Here is a 25,282-nt window from a genome sequence, read left to right as displayed (position 1 = left end):
TACTTTGCTATGGATGACAGTCGTGTAATAGAATCAAACTTTTTTACTTGAATTTTTTTATATTTCTGGTGAGGCGGAGTTTTGCCTGTGATAACTGATGGTCTAACCTGAATTGCATGCTTTCATTGTGCTTGGATGAATTCTTTATATATTTGGAAAATCCAGTTTCTATAGAATCTTATTGCTGCAAACGTATGAAATGTCAGATAAAGTGTTTAGCATTTTTTTGTGTGTTATCTAATTTAATTATCACAGTATCTCTGTCACAGGGCATTCTGATATGGTGTTTAAGTATTGAATTGGGCGGTTCTTGGTTTAGTTCTGATACCACTGTTTCCTCTTGTGACCATTGGTAAACTTTATATATCCTGCAAGTCTTCCTTTGTGTTATATTTTTATTTTGTGTCTGTCTGTCTGTACCACCTCACTGTCTATATGTGAATGTATGTATATATGTATATATATATACACATATATATGTGTGTGTTATGTATGTATGTGTAGCCTGTGTATGTGTACGCATATGTGTATGTACATATGTTTATGTGTTCATATCTCTATGTCTGTGTGTGTGTCTGTATGTATGTATCTCTCTCTCTCTCTCTCTGAGTGTGTGTGTGTAGAAGTAAGAGGAAGATGCAGGCATCATTCCTCTCTGGGTTTGAACTCAGGTCACCAGGGTTGGCAAGCATCTTTACACTCCGAGCCATCTTGCCTGCCCAGTTTCCTGACCTCTGAGGGGGCACCCAGCTCTAAAGAAAACCATCTAGCTGGCTCTATCAAAGCTGCTGTTTTTATAGAAGTTGGTAACCAAGGCTTAAAAGTATTTGAATTATTTCCAGTTCGGTGCCTTGTGGTCACCAAAGGCTACAGTGTTGCCAACAGTCAAGCAGCTCTGTGTGGTTGGTGCCAGGGACCCATGCATGGGGTAGGGCTCAGCACCTGCGGTCCTTATCTGGGTACTCAGGCAGCCTGGAGCAGATGAAGCTGAGGTCTGCACGGCATGCCAATCAACTAGGAGAGAATTTCCAGTGGGAAAATAGGGATGCCCGGCTTGTGCTCAGGCTTTGGGTTTTAAATGAAAAAAATTACACCTCCCACCCACATATGTAGCAGATGTGCAACTTAGTCTTCATTCGGGTCCTCCAACAACTGGAGCAGGGGCTGTCCCTTTATTTGCTGCCTGCCCGTAGATCCTGTTCCCCCTAACTGGGCCACCTTGGCCTCAGTGAGAGAGGATGCAGCTAGTCCTGCAGTGACTGATGTGCCCAACTGAGGGGATTATACCTGGCCAGGTGGAGGCTCTCCTTCTCAGATGAGAAGGGGAGAAGGGAGCGGGAGGAGGAGCTGCGAGAGGGAGGACTGGGAAGAAAGGCGGCCTAATATTGGAATGTAAAGTGAATAAATCACTTAATTTTATAAAAGAAAAGAAAATATACCAAAGAGGAGCCAGGCCCATCTGAAAGCACTCTGTCCTCAAGGCCCTGGTAGTACTGTGAGTCACTGTAGGCTGCTTGGATTTCCCAGACTCGCAACTCTGTTAAAACACAGACATGTGGTTTAACCAGTGACACTAGGCTGGATGGCTTCCAGGTGTCAGCCAGCTCCAGCTTGCTCTTACTTGGGTCCATTATGTTCCTTTGACCCCATTTAATGTTTCCATTTGTAGCTGGCCTCTTTCTGCTGTTGCTGCTCATGTCCTAGCAGGTATTGGAGGACACACAGTTCTGACACATAGGTATCCACAAGACCAGATCATGGTGCTAAATTAACGTCTGCAATAGCTTAATATTGGCAGTAACTTGGTGAGCGGACTAAAATTAGATTCAGTTCTTATTATGCAAAGATGCAGAAAAATGTTCTTCTCGGGGAATGAATGTGCCTCTAAAAGTATAAATACGTCAGGGCCTAAATTCCTTTTAAAATGGTGAAGTTAGGCAGCCCCTCCAGGAAAGATGCATCCTGGTTAGAGACGCAGTCCCTGCCTTAGGGAGGTGCTGAAGTCTGGCAGCAAAGGGTTCTCCCATGCCTTCCACTAGTTAACCCTTGTTGCTGGGTACATCTCATAACTTCCCTGAGCTGGCTTGTTTTATGTCTGTTTGACCCAAGACATAGTCATTCTGGAAGAGAGAACCTCAACTGGGGGGAAAAATGTCCCCACCAGATTGGTCACTGGACAAGCCTGTGGTACATTTTATTGATTGGTGATTGATGTAAAGGGCCTAGCTCACTGTAGGACCCAGCACTGTGGGTGATCCTCTGGCCTGGTGATCCTGAGGGTTGTAAAAACTAGGCTGAGCAAGCCAGTAAGCAACATTCGTCTATGGCCTCTGAGTCATCTCCTTCTTCCAGGTCCCTTCCCTGTTTGAGTTCCTGCCCTGAAGTTCCTTAGCAATGGTGTGTAACCCGAGAGTTGTAAGGTGTAATAAAACCTTTTCTCTCTGACTTGTTTATGGTCACAGCAATAGAAACCCTAAGTGAGACAGCAGATTCTTCATTTGCAAAATGAGGATGTGCTGCCTGCTCAGTGGGGCATGGTAAGCACTGATGTGGGTGGGGTACACTCCAGGATTCTGATTCAGTGCTGGCACATGCCCCATCATTGTGAGCTCAGCTGAAGAAGACGTGTTCAGAAATACAGAATTTTAAGTGTGTGTGTGTGTGTGTGTGTGTGTGCGTGCATATGTATGTGCATGCTTGTGTGTATGTGTGCGTGTGTGTGTGTGCATGTGTGTGCATATGCATGAATGTGTGTGTGTGCATGTGTGTATGCATGTGTGCATGTATGTTTATGTGCATTTGTGTGCATATATGTATGTGTGTGTGTGTGTGTTGCACATGCCATGGTGGGTATATGAAAACAGAGGACACCCTTGTGGAGGAGGTTCCAGGGATTGAATTCAGGTCATCAGGCTTTTGCTAAAAGTACGTAAAACACAGAAGAGCCACCTTGCTGGTCCAAACTGCAGGATTTTAAGCAAAAGGACTTCCTCTCATTATATGCCAGCATAGACTCTGGAGTGTCTAGAGCTTCAAATGACTACCCAAACTGATGGATTTCAGTAGGGTCTTTCTCCGATTTGGCATGCTTTCTGTATCCTTGGTTGGAGTTATTTACTCCTAGGTCTAAGCAGGGCTGCCAGACAGAAACAAGGACGATCAAGAGCCAGATCCTGTCAACTGAGTACTCTAAGTAGCTAAGCCTGTGTGGCTGGACCTGAGGACCGAAGGAAGAAGGACAGGTTCCCAGATGAGGGACCTATGTATGAGGAGGAAGCTAAGGACTGGAAGTCGCTGCTCCTCCTGAGGAGTCAATGATCTTACTGCAGAAAGAGGATGGGCAGGTGTGGCTAGTGTCTGATTTCCTAGGCCCACTTAAGTCATGAGATAATCCTGTGTGCTTTAGAATCAGCACTTGGGAAATTCTCCTGCTCCAGGATGCTGGGCTGTGGTCCTGCTGTTTACCATGTAAACACCTTGAGCCTGCCACGTGGCCGGATTGTTTGCACAGAGCTTTGTTTTGAGCCTGCTAGCTCTGCGGAAATGCCCCATATGCCTAAATTTTCATTAAGAGCCCCTGGTTGGTAGCCCTGCCTGGCTGATCTCAGGAATCAGTCTGAAAAGAAAGGTGCACAGGTGAGCAGGATCGTGCTAAGTGCTTCCTTTGTCTGGAGGGTCCACCTTTCCACTACCACCATCACCACATAGGAACCCTCTTTGTGGTGATGCACTGAGCATCCCAGCAACTGAAGCTAGAGCTCTATAGTCCAGCCATGCTGGCTACATTTTGGTCCTCCATCTCATCTGAAGACTTCCTCACTACATGTCTTACTCCTTTGAAAGTACTGTATTTCTCGTGTAAATTAGTCCCACTCTTTGGGGCCTATTTCCTAATGAATTTCTCTCTCTTCTTTACAGGGGAGTTGCTGAGCCAGCCCAGGCCAGAAGGGGTGGCAGAGATCATCTGCCCCAAGAATGGCAGCGAGCGAGTGAATGTGGCTTTGGTTTACCCACCTACACCGACTGTGATCAGCCCTTGTTCCAAGTGAGTTTCCAAGTCCCGCTGGCCCTCGCTTCTTGCTGCAGATGCTGGCTCTGTAGTTGTGATAACCCAAAGCCAAGTTCAACAGTGTGTGCCTAAACCATTAGAAGCCAGTTATCTCAAGCAGCAAAATAGAAACGTATTTTCCTCATGATACTTAACTTTGCTGATAAAGAGAAATTAAAGCTTTCTGGATGTATAATTCATAAACCACACCAGTTTACTCATTTAAAAATGTAATATATAGATTCTCGGTTTTTAGTCTATTTTCAGGTATATATAACCAAAAATATGTGCCCTTCTCCCAATAGCATTGATGCAGAGCTTTGTTGAAAAGGTATTAGGGTCCAACTCTTGTCCCAAATGAGTTCTTAACTGCCATTGTAGAATTAAGTGGGCTTTCCTTCAAAGGATAGCAAGGGGCCGTTAAATCAGAAAAGCCTGCAGAAAATCTATAATGATCCAATTTTTCAGGGGGCTCTGATTCTTTCATCAAAGCAAAGACTGTGAGCTGGCTACAACCTTCTCCCCAAATGGACTGGCAGAGCATGCAAGAGTGCAAATAAATATTCATACAGGATGTGTGCTTCATATTCTAGAGAAGACACAGCCTGTTGGCTTGAGGGATTTAGTTATGCTTTCATCATTCTAGAAAGACAAGGGGCTGCTTCTGAACTGAGGTGAAATGACTCTAAGCTGCTAAAGCATCAGCCACAGACCTTTCAGGCTTGAAGCTCATTGTCGTGGGGATATCCCCAGTCATATATCCGCCAGGTGGCCATAGTCATGCAACAGGCTTTAGTTTTTCTTCCTGGTTTGTTGATCATATTGTGTCCATTCCCCCTGCTCCCCCCTTCTCTTCTCTCTCTCTCTCTCTCTCATACACACACACACACAGAAAGAGAGAGAGAGACAGACAGACAGACACAGTCATATACACACAGACACACACAAGACATATATATACACACTGAGAGAAACACAGATATACATATGTGCATGTGCACACACACAGACTCAAGCACACACACACACCAAGTTAGTATAGGGCTTTAGATAGTTTATGCTTGAGAACTGTGACCTCTTTATCATCATCCAGTCAATGTAAGTAGGAAGGTCAAACCGGACTTTCTTCACCAGGAACTTGCTGTCTGGTCACATGCCAGAGCTCTGTGGTAAGAGTGTCATCCAGACAGGAGCTGCTCCCTTCCTGTACATTGGGTCTCTGTGATGGTATAACATGTCAGCAGTAGAAGGGAAAACCCTTATTTCCTCCAAACTGGGCATTAAGCAAAGGCTATTCAATAAACCTGTGCTGGAGGCTACCCCAACATCCTAAGAGAAATGCTCCTCTAACACTAAATTCCGGATACTCTTTTATCTAGCATTCACCCAGCATAATCCATCACTGAGGCCACCCTAAGAAATTGAGACCATGAAATGCTTCTCAGGTTTCATGATAGAATCACATAAGCTCTTGCTACCCTGTATCTCTGCTGCCCTGAACATGTCAAGGCCCAGGCATTGTCCTGCCTTACAATTTCTTTGAGTCTGTGCCTACTGCTTCTTGCCTTTCAGATACACCAGGGCAGGGCTCAAGAGGTGTTATAGAAGCAGGGTACAGGACACAGTACATACTTTGTATTGATGTAAATGTCCCTGAGCCCCTAGAGACACTAATCAATTGTTTTCATATGGTTCCATGCTGTTTAATAGACAAGATAGATACAGGAGTTAAATATCTGCTTGGGCCAGATGCCCTGGTGGCACAGAGCCAGTTATCAGTCATTCCCATGGGTGGCTTCTTGTTCTACCACAGTAAGACCCCTTTTACCAGCCTGGAAAAAAAAGCCATGTTATCAGCCTCTCCCTGACAGTTTATTGAATCTAAATGAACAACCAGCTTTGAATTTGGGTGTCATCAGAATTGGCTTAGACCTCTCTAGTTGTGGAAGGGAGACAACACTGATGACTGAACCCCTGTTGTTGTAGCAATGATAGTGTCTTGGCTGTATAACTCTCAGCTCTAGATGAAGCACTGCTCCCTAAATATGAAAGTTCTGTATCCTTGATAAGACTAATTTTTTTAGTATGGAGACAAGAGGAAATGATTTCTCTCATGATCACGGGATAAAAGCTAGTGTTTATAATCCAATTAGAAACTCATGTCCTGAAGCATCTACAACTTGTAGTCATGAGCACTAAACAAAAGCAAACATGCAGGATAGGCCAGGCCCACTGAATGTCCAAACCACAGATAGCAGTCTAAGGGGTTAGCCATTGAGTCATATGGTTTTGGCCCAAGGCTTAGGCTTGGTGTCCAGACACCAAAACACTGCCTTTAAGCTCCAGTCACCTAACTTAAGTCGCTCTCTATGAAGTGATCTCTACTTCTATAGCAACCCATACAATGTAGGCAGATGGGCAAGGCCAGCCTTTCCTCACAGGGCACACGCATCAAAATATATGGAGAGAAAGTAGCTAGGTGTGCATCTTTGAAGAGACACAGACGTCACTCTGCTGGTTCTAAAGTACATGCATTGGACTTTAGCTCCCTGCCCCCTGCCTCTCTAAGGGAGGGTGGCCTCTCAGACAGGACTCTTGCCCTTTCTCTGTTGGAACAGTATAAAGCCAACCACAAAGCAGAACCTGGCGCATGCAGTAGTAGCATGGTCAGAGCTCCTGTCTCTTCTACACTTGACTGGGATGCTAATTCTGTTCACGATTCATATCAAGAAAGTATGAGAAGTCCCAGGAATCCTGTTCATCATTATGTTGGGACAGCAGGTGCTAACCACAACAGTTCCAGGTACCAGAATAAACACCCCATTCTTTGTCATTGACATCGATCTTTTAATGCTTTGGGGGAAAACAGGGTCTCTCCGAGAGGTTTTCTCTCCCCTCGGGTATTAGAGACTTGACATTTAATGGGCTGCCTATAGCCATATGTGAAATAGTGATGCTATAGAGTTTATAAACAAAAGAAGAATCAGTGGTTGTTATTTGGTATTTCCTTATGAATCCCAAACTTTTCTATTTCTCATTTTAAAAAAATTCTAGGTATAAAATTTTAAAAACAACAAAAAGGTGTGTATGTGGGAGGAGAGTGTGTAGAGATGACTCTACAGTTAAGAATGCCGACTGCTCTTGGAGAAAGGATCTGAGTTTGGTCCCCTGTACCCATATGGGACAGCTCACAACAGTTTGTAACTCCAGCTTAAGAGACTTCTCTGGCTTTTGCACCTGCTTACACACACACACACACACACACACACAATTAAAAGTAAAATTTAAAGTACAAAAATTTTCAGATGTTTCTTCCCTATGAAGAGAGGTGCAAAGTAAGGAGTAAGTAGTAGGTCTTCAAGTTGAGGGTCATAGTAGGTCTTCCATAAAGGCTCCTTCTGTATGTGACTTATAGCTGTGACTTTTGGGTGGTAGAACTCTCTCCCCAATTTCCATTGAGAAGAGGTTTCAGGAGTGGATGAAAAGCTGTTCTTCTGCCTGCCCTTCTCAAACCAGGGGAGAAGCAGATGCTTGGAGGCACCTTGTATACTTTGATAATCTCTTCGAATGAGGGTTATTTCTGCACCTAGTTTGTGTCGCCAGTGCGTTTAGTGTCTTCTTCCAGAATGGTTTTGGTGGCTGGTGTATTGATGTTAAGCAGATTTTTGAGTTTGAAATAAGTTCTCATAAATCCTTTGTTACTGGCACAGTTCAGTCCAAAGGGAATGACGTAACTTGGTACCATGTGTCATTCATAGCCCCTTGTTTCCTGGGTGATGGAGGAGAAGTAGGGTACCACGGAGGGAGGTAAGGAGCTTCCTTCAGAACTTCCTAGTTGTAGCCTTTTGATAGCTCAGCAGTCAAGCATGCTAATCCCTGGATGTGAGGAATTGGTAACTACTTGGGGATCCTAACACAGCCCCACCCTGTCTTAGACACCAGAAACAGAAAACACTCAAGTGACTGTAGAAAACGGCATGAGATGGGCCTGTGGTACTTGCCTGTAATCCTGATTCTCAGGAGGATGTTGAGTTCTGAATCAGCCTGAGCTACGTAGTAAGACTCTGCCTTGGTGCGGGGGGGGGGGGGGGGGGGGAGGCAAAAGAATTTGATAGTTAAACTAAATGACAGGACTACATAGGATCCTACATACTTTAAATCACCTCTAGATAACTTTGACACTTAATAGAAGTACTCTAGTTGCTACATCGTATCATTTGGAGAATAATGACAGGAGAAAGTACATGTCTGTACAGATACACTAACTCCATGCAACAGTGTTTCCAATGTGCAGTTGTTAGAATCTGAGGATGCAGAATCTCAGGGTGGTGCAAGAGGAGGCTGACTAGACTCTCCCTGGGAACAGTAGAGAGAAAATAGAAGGGTACTTTTTTTTTAACTTTTTTTTTTTAACTTTAAGAAGTGTCTAGAATCATTTAATAATTTTATAGGCATATTTTGATCATCTCCCAGTCCTCCCCCTAATTATTTCTTTTTCAGATCCATCCTCTCAACCCCTCCCAACTTCAGGCCCTCTCTTTTGTTTGTTTGTTTGTTTGTTTGTTTGTTTTAAATAATTCACTAAGTCCACTTTGTGTTGCCCCATAGGTATGGCGACCATCTGTCAGGACCACCCCCTTAAGGAAAACTGATTCTCCCCTAGAAGCTATCAACTGTCAGGAGCTCAGATAGGGGAAGGGGACTGTGAATTTAATGGAAGTTTCCCTATACGAGGGATGATGTTCTTCTCAAAAGCCGTAAAATGCCAAAGAAAAGGCCCAGTACCAGATGAAGGATATCTCCCCTTAGGTTGTTGGGGGACTTCAGTGTCTTGATGATACCCCAAAACAATACAGGCTATTGCCATTTGCCCATGGTTATTTATCTGAACCTGATGTCATAACCCCGTTGCTGAAACCACCATGGACCTTGATCATAGGATGTAGAAAAATCATGTTGGTACTTATCCGGAAGCTTCTTACTGCTCAAAGCCTTCTGTAGTACCAGATGGTGCCATGGAGGCTTCTGGAGGAGGAACGTTACCAACAGTCTCACCCATTGATGAACTCTGGGTGCTGCAATTCATGACCAGCATGGCAGAACAGGTTCATGGAAGCAATAGTGGTACAACTGTTATGGGTGTAACCAACTCCTTCCAATTAGATTTAAGGCCCACGTCACAGGAGGAAACATATTCCTGGTGCTATATAAACTGGCTAAGAACTCATGATTGGGGAGCTCATTGGCCCTAAGGGTGAGCCTACTACTATGGTTTTGTAAGTAGACATCAGAGTAAGCTACTCTAAATTTGTGTTTCTATACCTGTAGATTGCTATAGTTCTCAGACTTCATCAGAGAAGTATCTCAATGCAGAAGATGGCTGCCACTGCAGGATCTCACATCTGCTTAAAATGCAGAGGTTAAATGCCTGTTGAGTGCCCTGTTACAAATAGGACTTCTGTATCACACTCCTACCCACAGTGCTTAGGGGCCATTGTACAAAGGGGTCAGAATGAATTTGAAAAGCCAGAGACTGGAGAGAACCAAAGCGAAACAATCCCTTCTGGATGAGAGAGGGTACTCTCCACTCCATAAACTCACAACTGGTGTGATGATCTAGAAACTAGTCAACATTATAGAGTCTTTTGCACGTTTGTTTGTGAATCACTGGCTCTGGGCAGTTTCTCTTCAGATTGAGACACTTAGTGTTTTAGTCCACAGGGTGTGTGAACTTCTGGGCACATGACAAGATGGTCAGCTGCACTTCATTTTTAGGTGACCTGTACCTGAAAGCTGTTTCTTTTTTTCTTTCCAAAGAAATTCTGACTGGTGCCCTCCTTCACTAACTAAAGTGTGGGTATTCTCTTACAACCTAACCCCAGCTTGGCTACTGTGAGAACCAGAAAGGATTCAACAGACTAGCCCAAAACAAACAAACAAACAAAACACATTACCTCTCTGCACACTGGCACACCACCCATGTTCATTTGTATGGTTTTTATGGGCTGACCCCAAGACATGCAGGGCAGAAAGATGTCTCCACTCTTATTTTCTAATAGTTGACCTTTCTCTTAGTTGGTCCCTCATCTGTGTGCTCCATCCTGTAGGAACGGGAGGGAGTTCATAGAGAATAAAGAAGTCAATTCTAATTTTGGCAGATGGTGTGCTAAGAGAATTAACAAAAGTATTCTAAACAAAAGCCAGTCTTTTCTGGCCCGGAAATATTGAGCTAAGCGTTTTCACGTTAACAATAGAGGGCAGAGCTGAGATTTGCATTCAAAACTTTTTTATTTGAAAAGCCTTGATGATTGCCTGTGCATGGCAGAGTTCACATTCAAGTGAGAACCCCACTAGATACCCACCTTTCTTGCTATTTTAAATATTCTATAAAGTATGGTGATAGCTTCATATGAGGTCTGCAGTGACATTGTCATGACATAAGGATACTTATGACCCACTGAAATATCCTTATATATATATAAGTAGGGTGAAGGTTGTGGCCTGTAGCTCACCAAATAATTAGGCTAAAATTTCGAAGCCCCCCCCCTCAGCCCCAGATTAGCTAGTACGGGTTTGAAAACATATTTTAAGGAGAAATGAAATGGCCCGAATTTGGCTTTATCACCGTGGACCATGTTCATTGATTACAGAATTTTAAAGCAGAAGTGTGTGCATTGGGGGAGATGTATCAGGCATTTCCATCTTAGTGTGGAGCATCCTGTTTGGAAGCCCCCGTGTGTTTGATTTATTTCTTTGGTCCCTGGCAAGGAGGGACTCTCCCAGTGCTTGGCTGCCTTTTCCAGCTGGGAGGAATTGCGTGTCTTGAATCCTGTAGTCTCCCGTCAGCTACATTGATACTGGACTTCTCCCCTCTCTGCTCAGGTATCTCCATACTTTCTTGGAAAATTAAGTGGAAAGGATAGTGCTTCTTGTCCTCTGCCACCATTTTTACTGTTCCCACTCTGTGACTTTAGGAGCACCAAGTTTTAAGGGTAAGTCTCTGGGAATCAGAGAGTCTCTTGAATAGGTGTGGCGCTAAGACCATGGAGAACTGAGGGGATGACACGGGGTGGATTGGGAATGAAGAGAGTCCAGGGGACAGAGAGCCCAAGGCGCTCTCTCTTCAGCTTGTCTGGAGTCACTCATGCTTTATGCTTGGGGTAGAGAAAAACAGCAAAATGTTCCATTCTTCACTTTACTTAGGGTAGTGTGATGAGTCAAGTGATCTTAGATCTGCGTTGGAGAAAACGTGAGTGTGTGTGAGTGTGTGTGTGTGTACACGCACACACCCACTTAACAAATTTACATTATTGAACAGACTGTAGCACCAGGATTAACCTCATGTAACTTCATGAAAACAGTGTTTTAGGTTTATTTTCTCGAGGTTGTTTGAGCTCTAGGGTTCCACTATACTAGTCAGAATCTGCATATTTCAATCTTTCTCCCTCTCCCTCTCCTATCCCCCCTCCCCCTCCCCCTCTCCCTCTTTCTTTCATTATTTTTAGATGGTTTTGCTATGTAGTCAAGACTAGTCTACACTTTGCCATTTGTCTGCCTCTGTCTCCTGAGTGCATGAATTACCAGCATGGGCCACCCTGCCTGGCTACTGAGCAACCTTCACTGTTCGCGTTGTGTTGTGAGACATCGATAAAATGTAGATTTGTGGAGGTGCTTATTTCACGAGGTCATCTCCTGGACCAATGTGTCAGGGGCTTTTACTCTGAGGGATTCTTGTCTAGGTGTTACAGGTATTCCTGACTACTACATGAAAGAGCACAGTGTGCCATCATCTCCTTCTTATGAGAACAGGGGTAGGCAAAACCATCTAAAAGTAACACACACACACACACACACACACACACACGGGGGTGCGGGGATGAGGGAGAGGGAGGGGGAGAGGTAATTTCAAACACAGCATTTAATATAATTGCATAGAGCAAATAAATGTTCAATAAAATGTACCTACTGTTGTTTCTACTAGGAATATATGCAGTGTACACTGAAGGTTCTAGAGAGTAAAAACTATAAACAAAATATTTCTACAAGGTGCGTACTATGGTAACAACCTGCCCACTGGTTTATAAACACTTATAAACTGATAAGTGTTTATCTAGACACTTATTAATTAAGGGGTCTGCCTATATAAGGCAAGTGTGTCTGCTGGATAAATAAGAATCATGGTTGCCCTTTCTCCATCTCCAAGGGAGAGTAGATAAAAAATTGTGATCCTTGATGCCTACCCCTGTTTGCATGAAAAGGAGATGGGGGTACATTGTACTATCTTTCCATGTTGTAGTCACTAACACCTATAACATCGAGACAAACATCCCTCAGAGTAAAGGCCCCTGACACATGGTCCATGTAATAATACTGTAAGTCATACAAAGCAGAGAACAGAGCATCCCACACTCCAGCTACTAATGCACAGGTCTGCCCTTTGCCTTAAAGCCCAAGGCTTCAGTGCTGTTCTCACGGGGCCAGATGCTCTCATCCCTGTGTCTACTTTATAACAAAGTAGGTTCCCACTTTAAAGGAGAATAAGGCTAAAAGGTCACTAGACAGCTGACACCACCTGCAGAGAGCAGGGACAAGCTACACTGGGGAAGCATGGGCTTGCTCCTGGGACTGGGCAGGAAGAGCTGTGGCAACAGCTTTGCTTGTGGTTTATAAGGCAAGGCAGGCATGCAAGTTTAGGATTGGCTGGTGTGGATGCAGAGGCTAGTTCTCTATTACCGGGTCCTGGAGGGATGAGAGCAGGCTAGTGAACCAGGGTGTGAAAACCAATAAAGGAGCCGGTGGCCCCTTCATCATGAACTGGCTGGTTTAGGTGTAGAAGACAGCGCTGGCAGGCAAGTCTGTTACGCTCTCTAAAAAATGGATTCCTCCAGGAGGACCAGTCCCTCCAGGATCGTCACCCTCTACACACATCTCAAAGTACAGAAAATGAAAAAGAAAAAAGAAAAACAATTAATGCACGCTATGGTTTTCCTTTCATCCCAGATAGCCAAATATTATGAGCCGTCATTTGTTTTCACATCCATAGTTGGGGCAGGTGCTCTAACCTGGGAAGACTCTAGGCTTCATATAGAGCCTTCTGGACTCCTTACCTCATGTAACAGTTCTCCATCTGCAGGCCCTTTGGATGTCCTATGGGCTTCATGGTGGAGAACTGTGTTCACCCCTTCTTCTCCCAGAAGTCTTCACTGCTCCATTTCTGTCCGAGGTGATGGTCGAATTTTGTGCCTGTCTGTCTGAGCTAGGAATCTGTCAGATTTAATAGCTTCCACCTGTGTAGTCTGCCACCAGAGTATTTGTCGATCTTATCAGTGTGCCTTGACATAAATAAGCCTTGTCTTTAGCTCTCTGCTTTCCTCTGACTCTGTATCCAGCCAGATTCCTGTAATTGAAACTCCATAACCGATCTAGTCTTCTTACCTTTCAAACTGATACAAAAAAAAATGTAAGATTTATTTATTTATTTTATGTGTATGTGGGCTTTGCCTGCATGTATGTCTATGTGCCGTGTGTGCTTGGTGCCCTTGGAGGCCAGAAGAGGGAATAGGATTCCCCAGAACGGAAAGTACCGACAGCTGTGAGCCCCATTTAGGTGATAGGAAACAAACCAGGGTCTTTGGAAAAAGCCACCAGTGCTCTTAACCACTGAAGCATCTCTTTCTAGCCCCCTCTCCAATGTTTATGTTGTGATGTGAGTGCCTGTCACGTAGATCCCTTTTTAAAAGCCTTAAGTAACTTCCTGGTGATTGTAGGCTCAAGTTCAAAACCCTAGGTGTGACTCAAAAGGCCCTTCATAGACACCTTCTCTGCTAACCTAAGAGATAGCCCTTCAACTGAGGGGCAGTTGAGCACAGTGGTCCCTGGCTAGCTCTCAGTCCTCAGCTGACTGACCCCTGGTTCCCTTACCAATGAAAGTCCATTGCCCCTGAAGCCAAGGGTATATGCCTTCTTTTCAGGGAAGCCAAGATTGCTAACTCTAATCAATTATTTTATCCTGAACACTTCCTCGATGTTTTTATACTGTTTAATACTATACTATTATAGGACAGAGCTCACAGTATCGGAGCCACTTTCTATCTGTGGCCTCCCCCTCCTCTCCCCGACCCCCATCTTACTGCTTATTTGTGTAGCTGTGTTGAGTATTTGTGCTCTGGTGGGCATTGTGGCAGGTACTGAGGATACGGACATAACCTGCCCACAAGAGTCGCAGAGTGAGAACCAAAGAAGTAGCCAGACAAGAAAGGCACGCCAGGTTGAAATAGAAATTTGGTGACACGTTATGAATAGCACTGAGAACAGTAGTAGGAAATACCAGGTAAAGGTTAAGGACGTGGTATTTGGGGTGAACCTCGAAGGGCTGGGGTGGCTCGCTGAGTTGGAAAAGCAGTAAGGTAGAGAAGGTTGGAGATTTGATGGGTGAAGAGAGGGATCGGCGTGTCCTGTTGTTGTGATACAATTCCGTGATCAAAAGCAGCTTTAGGGAGAAAGGGTTTATTGTGGCTCATGGTTCAAGATACAGGTTATCATGGAGAGGTAGTGTCTGACCGCAATAAGATCTGAAAGCTGCTGGCCAATCACAGTCAAGCTTTCAGTGCCGGCTGTTGCTCAGTTCTCTACTGACATTGGCCAGAATCTCAGCCAGAGAATGGTCCCTCCCGCAATGAGCGGGTCTTCCTCCCTCCATTAACGTAATCAAGATAATCTCCTCCAGGCCCTACTCTCCGGTGATTCTAGAATCCACCGAGTGGACAGTTAACAAGAGCCATCACAATGTAAGCAATGCTGCAAGTGGTGACGGGAATGTCCCCCTTAGCAGCCTCGGTTAGGCGATCTTGTGTTTCTCAGATCCATGTGTGGCTCAGGAGAACAGACAGTAGACAATAACTGTCTGCATTTCTGAAAGTTCATTATATTCGCTGAGGAAAAGCAGTTACTGCCACATGAACCGAGAGCTGGCGGCCACACTGCGCCATTAACTGCCTGAATGAGATGTGTGTGTTCATATGGCCATCCTCTTACCGCTAGACGTATCGTATTATTACTAGAATTTGAGGTGGTTTCAAGACCTTTGTTACCAGTTTATTATACTGCTAGGTTTTCATACATTTTCATATGGCTCAATGCCAAAGAAATATGAAATTCTTCAAAGCCCCCCAAAATTGACCTCTATTCCACCAATCAGACATACTTTTGGAGTCTTGCATGTCCTATATAATAAGACCCAGCTATGCCTTAACCCTTGGGTATCTTCCCCCCAGGACCTGATGGGATGGGTAAAATATTGAAAATAGGAGCTATACTGTACTACAAGGAAAAGTGTCATTCCTGGTATGTATGCAGGAATCAGAAGGCTCCTGGTTTGGGTGATACCGATAGTGCACTGACTAAGCTGCTTGTGAATGGGCTGAAAGGCATATTAGGTGGATAGTGAGTCACCCGCCTCTGCAATAAAAAAAGCATTGAGAGAGATGGAGTGGGGCAAACCATAGTCCTTTTCCTTGCCTTGCTTTTATATGCCATTAAGTGTCATTAAAACACTTAGAAAAATTCCACCGCCTAGCACTGTAGAAAGCTAAAATAAAAGCCAGAGACATCTGACCTTCTCCGCTCTGTTTTGTTTCAAGCAAATACCATTATTTAATTGGCCGAGAATGCCACAGTATATTCAAGCCATGCTCAGACACCCTGGATTTGGACTGACACCCTTGCTTGGAACACTAAATAAAAGCATGTTTAGTGGCAGTAGGCAGATAAGCTCAGGTTGAGGCGTGTATTTCTGAGCCTGGGGTGGGGGATGGTTAGTCACGCGTCTGTGTGTGTTTCCTAAGGAAGCGAGTCTGTGTTTAGAGGCTGTGCTTGCTTATTATGAAGCTAGTTCATTTGTAAAGTTCCCGTCTGGTAAGTGGTCATAGCAATTAGTGTTGGTCCCCACTTATGGCTGACCTACGCTTAGCATCACAAACAAACATTTGACTCATCTAACTGCTAAGAAGACTATTTACTCGGTGGGTCATCAGGATCCTGACATCCTCGTTCACAGAGAATTTTAGAAGTAGGCATGGAAATCTGTGCAGACGACTTGTTTCTAATATCTGCTCTTTTTCCTTATAACCGAGACTGTTGTCATTTTGTCTTCTCATCCCATCTAGGAAGAACGTTGGTGAGAAGCACAGAAACCAGTGACATCCGTGGCTGTGGAATTTTCATGGAGTTAATATAGGGCATGGGACCGACTGGGACATCTCCCGCCCCTGGCGAGACTCCTGCTGTACTCCCAAGCGCCTTGGGGGCCCAGAGTGAAACCGCGCACGTGCGCGCACCGGGGTGCTTGCAGAGGACCCTTGGAGGGGTTGGAGGGGGCTGGGAAGATGGAAGCAAACATGGAGCGAATGTTTCACAACCCGAACCTCAGAACTGTGATCCTCCAAGGAGAAAGCTACTTGAAGAAAAGAAGAAAAAAAAAAAGTTAACAGGCTTCTCAGGGATTGTGTTTTCTGTGTACACACGAGCCATAGCTCCAGGCCAGGCGGCACTCAGATTTCAGTTCTTGTTCAATGTGAAGGAGGGATCAACTGACGTTCATTGCCGTTCCGTAACTAGTGTAAGATATGTATATGTTAATCTTTATTTTTATAATATGCAAAATACATTTAAATTTATACAGTTGGACGCTTCTAGCATGAGTGAACGCTGGGTGCAATATTCTGCATGAGAGTTGTGCCAAGATGGGGCTGGTGTCTTTTAGCGTCAGACGTTGGGTTCTTCTCGTAATCCTTTGCCCACCCACTCAACTGCAAAGAACAGGGAAAGCTAGCCTCTCCCTCGTAGTCCATAGCTAGGTTCAAGGTTGGTTCCTAGAACTCTTAATATTCACCAGTGGCGTTCAGCCCATGGAGACAGAGTCCCCTCCCACCTTTTCATCACACCTCCCTGCTTGTTAGTCACTGGACATGGTGGTAGAATGATGGCTGTTCTGTCTCCACCCTTGACCACTGAGGCTGAGGGGTGTGTTCCTAGAAGCCAGATGAGGTGAAGAATCTCTGAAAATCCGAATCTTGGAATAACTTGAGATAATCTGAGTTCAGTTCTAAATCTTGCAGCTGTTCTCCTGCTATGCACCCCCCTCCCCATCTCTCTGATACCAGGAACAGTGTGCATGATCTAGCAGAACCCTCTGTGAACCTCTCCATCTGATTGGTAGCCTTCCTGAAGGAGCATCCTCTTTCAGGGCTCCGTCCCTCATTGGCTGTTTATTCATGCAGAGCCACTTGGAGGAAGTCTGCTGCCAAGGTCCTAGTAGAACCATTGTTTTGAAATCTCTAGGAGGTAAAACACTTAAAAACAAACTCTACAAATTGCTCTCCAGTGTCCTCCTAGTTAGGGCCAAACAGCATGTGTTGCAGTAGAGACACATTCTCTGAAGAATGTAAAGGACTCTCTTTACATCCGCCTCCTCCCTGTGTTGACAGGAAACATGTCAAACTGACTGTTCCCCACAAGAAAAGTGTGTCAGCTGTTCTTACTCTGTCACCTGTATTCTAAAATATTGACTCCTAGAATGTCACAGCACAGACAGTTGCCACGAATCTTTAAGAGGAATACAAGCAGGCGACTGCACTTCTTGAGGCGTTACAAATAAGATTCGTGTTGAATCTGTTCAGTTGACTTCCCTGCCCCCTGGAGCCCGTTATGTGGAGGCAATTTCTCAGAAATCAGAATCTAGTAGGGATTGTCTCTCTCTCTCTCTATGTTTTGAATACTTGAACATGACAAGTCCAGTTTAAAATGTCTCTTTCCTTATAGGACACAGTTGCAGGATGCGTGAGAATCTGGTTGATCTCTTCTGTCATAGGTCTCATGTGTATGTGTGCAAGTGTAAACCGGAGGGTTAACATTCCCCTTGCTTTATAGACCACTGAATTATTGGGCAATAGTTTTTTTGTTGTTGTTGGTTTTTTTTTTTTTAATTGGCACCAGACAGTTCTGAAACTGTCAAGTCAGCAAAGTTCAATGTCCGCTATGATTTTGGGTTTACTTCCCAGAGGGCCATGTCAAATCAAAAGAAGGCTCCTTGGGAGAGCATGCCCTGCCCATGGATGCTCTTTTCATAAACACAGATGCCCATGTTCTGAATATCTGCTACTTTCTGACAAGTGATGTTGTGTGTTGTCATCTGAACCCTAGAGAAGCATCGTAGACGAGGGAACCTTGGCGGTCATGTGTCGTGGCTAGGGTGGGCACGGTCAGAGGGTCACGTGTCCGAGAAAGCTCCAGCAAAGAGTGAGAACTTGCCTCAGTGTCGGGGGGGAGGGCTGAGATACAGAAGCCACCTTGCCCAAGAAGAATTTCAGCGGCGGCTGTATGGGAAATTCTGTTTCCTTATTTCACACCTGGGAAGACTCAGCAGCCAGCAGCTGAGGGGCCATCCACTAAGCACAAGAGGAATTCGTTCTACCTGAGGAGCCCCGTGCCTCTCAAATGCGCTCCGAGTTTGTTATGGTTTCTATTCTTACAACTAACGGTATCAAAACCACTTCCTGGGATTGTACAAGTGCTGCCAGAATAAATGTTTCCCCCTTCTAAGGAAAAACAAAACAAGACAAAAAACCCGACAGTGCTCATGTTTGACGTGTGCACTGGACTCTTTTGAATGAATAAAGAGGAAGGGCTTGTTGGGATTCCAGTGGAGTGTGTGTTTTTCATGCTGCAGTCTGTGAATTGTAATTGTGGTTTCCCAGTTCATTGTCCTAACGGGGCAGAAATTAAAAAAACAAAACAAAAAAAAAAACAAAAAAAACAATAAAAACACAATGAAATGGTTAAGCCGTGGTAGCTCCAGCATTTCATTACTTCCGGGATGGTTTGGTTATTGGTCCAGTTTTACCAGTTAAAAGGAGTGACAACTTTGTGTTCTTAGCTCAAATTTGAGCTCCGGGAAGAAGAGTCTGCTGCTCTCATCTGTTTGAGACCCCAAAGGGGGAAAAAGCTGTAAGAGCCACTGTTTTATTTTTCACTCCACTTACTTTATTTGTGAATGTGGGGGGGTGGGGGGTGCCAAAATACACATGTGGAAGTCAAAGGTCAACTGTGGTAAGCCGGTTTGCTCAATTTGCCATCTAGGTCCTAGGGATGAGATTTAGGGGGGCAAGCTTGGCGCCTGCCAGGTGTCTTCACCTACTAAGTCATCTCCCTGGCCCACGTCTCTCCCAAAACTCTCTTCTCTGTTTCAGAAGCATTGGCTCTGTCTTTTGGGACTGGGAGCTGAACCCAGGGCCTTGCATATGCCAGGCAAGTGCCCCACTACTCAACCACAGCCCGAGCCCAGTACCATCTGTCTGTTAAGTCAGATTCCTTCTGCAATGAGCCATTGTGTTGTCTAAATTGGAGCTTATTGATGTGTGATGGCTTTGGAACTTCCCACTCCCTGGGCTTCCTTTTTAAGGCTCAGCACAGGAGTCCTGCTGCAGCTTGTAAATACTGTCTAGGAACACTCCAGAAGGCTGGAATTACAGGTCCCTGAGGGACCTCTCAGAAGCTCCGTTCCTCTGTCTGCTTGCTTGTTTGTTTTAAAGGAAGATAAGACTTGGAAAGGAGCCGAGCAGTGGTGGCACATGCCTTTAATCCCAGCACTTGGGAGGCAGAGGCAGGTGGATTTCTGAGTTCGAGGCCAGCCTGGTCTACAGAGTGAGTTCCAGGACAGCCAGGGCTGCACAGAGAAACCCTGTCTCTAAAAACAAAACAATAACAACAACAAAAGACATGGAAAGGAAAATGCAGGCAAACCAGACAAATCCAAGCCCTGCACAGAGGACCTGGGACCGAGGGACAGGACCAGCTCAGACCAGAATGTTCTCCTTTAAAAAGTTCTGAAAAGGAACTTTTTCTTTTAGTATTGGGTACCCTGGTTCAAATGCACCTCTATAGTATATTTACCATATAACTCTATGGTAAAATATCTGAAGCCACCTGCCATGAAAAAAAGAGGTATGTTTCTGGTGGGGTGGCTCGCCCTCACAGCAGAACCCAGGCAAGTTCTGACACCCATCCTTACTGCTGCCTGCTTCTGCTCGGGGAGAACAGACTTTGAACATATGTCAACAATTCGCACCTGGGTTGTAGCAAGATACTTCAGAGTTCTTTAAACTTGCTCAGCAGATCACACAACAAAGTAGGTGTCAGTGGTGACAATTAGATGCCTGTCAGTTCTCACAGAATCCGGTCCCTCCCAGGGCTGTTTAACCCCCACCACCACCTCAGTGAGTGCTTTCTGAAGTAGGGACCAAGTTTACAGAACTTCGAAGCCATCCTACCTACCATATGCAAGGAGACAATGTCTGCTGAATCCCAGCACCAAGGGTACCTTTGGCTTATGTTACTTCCCCAGTGATGTCACCTAGGGTGGTAGGCAATGAGAGAACCTGCTATTGTTCTCTGTAGGAAGGGGGTCTGTGTGTATGTGTGTGTGTGTGTGTGTGTGTGTGTGTGTGTGTGACAGGGGTAGTTTGGAAGGCAAATAAACTTAGCTAGGTTAGACAACATAAGAAAGTGCATGTGGTAATGGAACCCCATTTAATTATCCGTAACCCCCTTTAGGAAAGAAGTATCTTTTATTTTCATATACAAACAATAGTTTTTAGTGAAATTAATACTGTTCTAAACACGGATCCTAGATGAGTGTTTCCCAAGCTGGTCCTTAGAATGACTGACTTCCTCAATGCCAACACATACCCTGCAATGGGCTCCAAGATTCAGACACTTTAAGAAATAAAGCATTAAATAAAGCAAACCAGTCTTTGTTGTAGGCCTCTGAGAACCTTCTAGACACTGTTATAAAGTATCAGTCTTTGTAGACCAGATATGAGCATGTGTTTCAGTGTGGAAAGAAGCCTTCTACAACAGTGTGCGGACATGGCCTGTATCCCTCAATGGTATCTAGAACGAAACTACTAGAATTGAATATGGGCTAGGAAGAGATTGTTAGATTGACTTATTCTACAGGGGCTAGGTAGTCCAAATGTCTGTCTGCACTTTGAAGAGCCTGAAAACCTGGTAGCTGGCTAGCCCATGAAGTTAGATGTTTTCACAGTCCAGCTCTGGTGCAGAAAGCCTGTGGGGTTCCTGGAGAATTGCTGGTCTCCAGTTCCCATCAAAAGGCAGAAGAATGGGAATTCTGATGTCCGTGAAGGATAAAGGCACCAGGAAGAAGTAAAAGCTTGCCAATCAGTGGCACCCCTTTTTGTTGGACCCTCTTGATAGAGCTGAAGGAATACAGGTTAGTACCAGAGTACTGGGAAAATGGGAACATTTTTCTAAAGTTGCAAAACTGCCATGAGCTCATGTGGATAACACAAGAGCACAGTAGGGGGCCACTGGTCCAAGAAATTTGTCCTGGGTTAACACAGCTCACAGAAAGTCCAAGCAGTGTGTCTTCTTACATTTAAGGAACTCTGAAAGCTTTAAGAAATAATTCTACCAATAGAAACACTCATTAGAAGAATGTTCTAGAAGCGTATTGTAAAATTACCTCCTAGATTAAAATTTTAAGATGTGCTAAGCATTTTTAGTCCTGTTTTAGTGGGAAGATACTTCATGTAATTCTGAACACGGGAAGCGTTCATTTGATTTGTGGCAACTAACAATTTTAAGGAGGATGTCCTAAGTATTACCATTTCACAACGTCTGGTTGCACGAGACTGAAAAAGCGAACTCACACAACAGACAGACTCACAAGAAATGAAAACAAAATCTTATGAACTGATTTGGTGGTACACACACACACACACACACAAAAGGACAAGTGGCTTGGATTTATTTTAAGCTCAGTGGTTGAGGGATCACAGGATGAAATCAAGCTGCATGCATACTGCCTGTGTGCATACTGCATGCATACTGCCTGTGTGCATACATGGATGCAGGCATCTGTGCCTCTGTATGTCCTGGGACTGTATGATGTCCTAGGAGTTGAAATGCATTAGCTTGTACCTCTCTCTCCAACAGCCTTCCTGGACTTCCTGGATGGCAGAGGAAATTCTCACCGCCACACAAGGCTGATAAGGAAGACTTGTTTTCAGAGAAATTCATCAGAAATAGATTCATCAGAAATCTTCTTAATGACATAGGGAATATGGAGAAGCTGTCGCTGAGGAAAATGTAGGTAAGGGTCGTCCCTAGTCCCATGGCTTGCATCCTTGGATTCAACAGTGAAGCTTGAGCGAAGAAAATTGAGTAGAGCGAACGAGCATAGACTCACTTTTCATCATTCCCCTCTAAACAATGCGGGGTAACAGCTGTTTACATAGCTGGTGCATAGCATGAGGTGTGAGTAATCTAGAGGTGATTTTAAGCATAAGGGAGGACGCAGGCAGGGTATAAGCAAATATTAAGCTGTTTTATATGAGGATTATACAAGTTAACATACTTAGGCAGTTATGGGTTTGACATTCAAGGAGAACCCTGGAACTCTTCCCCAGTATACTGAAGGGTTATTGTAATACATGTTGGTAAGAATGACCAGTATTGAGATCGCTGTGACCTCCTTCACCTCCCTTGTCCCTTAGCTTCAAGCTCCCTAAGCACACACCCCACCCCTATTTGTACTAGAGTCTGAAAGGTTGAGAAACTGACTTGTGACTTTGTCTCTCATTTTACTCATGAGAGTAAAAGTCTTCTAAAGTGTTCCACTGGTGCTGATTTTATTAACGCCATCACTCTGGAAAGGGGAAAAATAGTTTGGGGATAAGAATTGGTAAGATATAGATTCATTTAATGATTTTTATTTTTTCAAAATAAAGACAAAGAAAAGACCTGGACAGGAGGCTTCACTAATGGCATCTACCAAATATTAAGAGACCTACATGCTGGTTAGTTTATGCCAACTTGACACAAAATAGAATTAGCTGGAAGGGAGGAAAATCAACTTCAGAAAATGCCTCCATTAGATCTTATTGTGGGTGGTGCCATCCCTGACCTGGTAGTCCTGGATTCTATAAGAAATCAGGCTGAGCAAGCCCTGGGGAACAAGCTAGTAAGCAGCACCCTCCACGGCCTCTGCATCAGCTCCTGACTCCAGATTCCTTACCTGTTTGAGTTTCTGCCCTGATTTCCTTCCATGATGAACAATCCTGTGAAGTGTAACCCACTAAACCCTTTCCTCTCTAAATTGCTTTGGTCGTGGTGTTTTGTTGTAGCAATAGAAACCCAAAGTGAGAAAAACTCTCTTTCAAACAGCTGTGTCAGAAAAACAAACAAGCAAGCAAACAACAACAGATCGTATTTCTGTTTTGTTCTCCTTCCATGAAGATCTACACAGATTTCCATGAGCTCAGCGTGTCGGGAATCATTCTTCCCATGGAGAGACAGGCAGTTGTTCTTGCAGCAAGTCTACTGGGTGTCACCTCATTCAACTCACTTCCACCACTCTCTTCCAGGGCAGCATCAGACCCCACTGATTGACTTGGTTTCCAAGACTGCGGCACCTCCGGGTGGGGGGGGGGGAGGAGGGAGTGAGGTGGGGGTGTGGTCGCCATGCTTCTAGCCACAAGCTATAAGTCAGGGTTCCCAGAGCTAGCAGCTAAGCAAGACAAGTGCCTTCAAGGGCAAACTCCTATATCAATGTAGTGTCCTATTCTTTATCTTGAGCTAGAATTTCATGACATGACCCAAGTTTACCCAGTGGCTCCTGTCCACCATTTTAACCTTTCAATTATTTTTTACCCAATGTATTTTAATCATATTCTTTCCTTTCTCCCAGATTCTCCCAGATCATTCCGCCATTCTTCACTCCACTCCACGTTCTTTCTCTTTCCTAAAAAAACAAAAATAAAAATAAAAAACAAAAATGCACACATATACATGTGTGCACACATGTACACACACAGACACAGACAGACAGACAGACAGACAGACAGACACACACACACACACACACGAGAGTCTGCTTTGTGTTGGCTAACTCCTCCTGTGCATGGGGCCTTCCTTGGAGTGTGGTTGATATACCCAGTATTGCTGCATTCATTACTGATTGCCCCACTCCCAGCAGCCGCCATTTCAATATCTTTTTGGTTCGGGGTGGGACTCTGTGCCTTCTTCCCCTTCTCTGTGCTGGGATATTTGTCTGACTTGAACTTCAATAGGTTTTGTGCATGCTATCAGAACATCTCTGAGTTCCTGTGCACCGGTCCTGTTTTATCTGGAAGATACTGTTTTCCTTGGAGTCTTCTATCACCTCTGGTCCCTACCATCTTTCCCCCTCCCCCTTCTGCATAATTCCCTGAGCTTTGAGAGGAGGGCTGTGATAGACATCTCATTTAGGGCTGAGTGCTTCAAAGTTTCTAACTCCCTGCACATTGCCGGTTGTTGGTGTTAATTATCATCTAGTGCAAGAAGAAGTTTCTCTGATGAGAGTTCAGCTCACTGATCTGTGGGCATACCAATATGTCATTAGGAAGCATTTTATTGCTATGTTCACTTAGCAGAATAATGGGTTTCCCCTTAGTGCTCATGACCTATCTAGTCTCAGATCCTTGGCCTCACTAACAGTGTCGGCTTCCCATAATGCTTGTCTCACTATTTCACCAGTGGGTATATATTACAGTTGGTCACTTCTGTAGTTTGAATGGTATGTAGCTGGGGAAAATTGATAATTACCTTCCTCTTTGGGGAGCCTGTCTAGTACTCTCAAGCACTATGAATGCTAGGCAGGAGGGCTGAAGCTTTGGGTTGAGCGTCAGCTCAGTTTCTTCATGGTGATGTAAGCCATCAGCAATGGGGTCTTGCCAACAGGTTGTAAAGGGTAACCAGTAGCATTGGCAATGGCCTGTGAGGTTTGGGGGTTTCCATGGGATCCCTTTGGCCCAACATCTCAACATGATATAACCGGCGTCTAGTCCTGGTGGTTTTATTTGGTACCATATGATGTCTAATTAGGCATTTGTCTCTCCTATTATAGAATACCTCTATTTAAATTTCTTTTATGTATGTATATGTTCTTTGGAGGCTTCTATAGTAATGGAAACATGCATTCTATGACACTGAGGTAAATGTGTCCTCCATAAATATGTCTATCTTTCTTTCTTAAATTAGACCTGAGACTGAGCATGCTCAGAAGAAGACCCACTGATAAAATACTCCTCTCCATGGATATGTTTAGGCTACCTGAGTAATACCTCCATGCTTCCTTAGTTCAAGGAAGGCTATTGCTTTAGAAATGACTTCCACCGA

The 25,282-nt window shown here is 44.5% G+C and overlaps 1 protein-coding gene across 2 annotated transcripts in view; it reads left to right on the top strand.

Moving 5' to 3' along the window:
• Mfhas1 (multifunctional ROCO family signaling regulator 1) overlaps positions 1–18,746 on the top strand; it is a 91,777-nt gene extending 73,031 nt beyond the window's left edge. Inside the window, exons 2-4 of one of the 2 annotated variants that reach the window (XM_085844020.1) lie at positions 3,919–4,045; positions 10,931–11,040; positions 16,213–18,746. In XM_085844020.1, the coding sequence (XP_085700146.1) occupies positions 3,919–4,045; positions 10,931–10,958 (155 nt within the window). In that variant the 3' untranslated portion in view covers positions 10,959–11,040; positions 16,213–18,746. The remainder of the gene's footprint in view (positions 1–3,918; positions 4,046–10,930; positions 11,041–16,212) is intronic. The other variant, XM_021169562.3, reaches the window with a different exon arrangement.
• Positions 18,747–25,282: the final 6,536 nt, after the last annotated feature.

This window comes from Mus caroli, unplaced genomic scaffold, assembly GCF_978045245.1.
Source record: "Mus caroli unplaced genomic scaffold, Mus_caroli_1 scaffold_10, whole genome shotgun sequence".
NCBI classification, from domain to species: Eukaryota; Metazoa; Chordata; class Mammalia; order Rodentia; family Muridae; genus Mus; species Mus caroli.
This window is presented reverse-complemented; position numbering and strand designations above follow the sequence as displayed.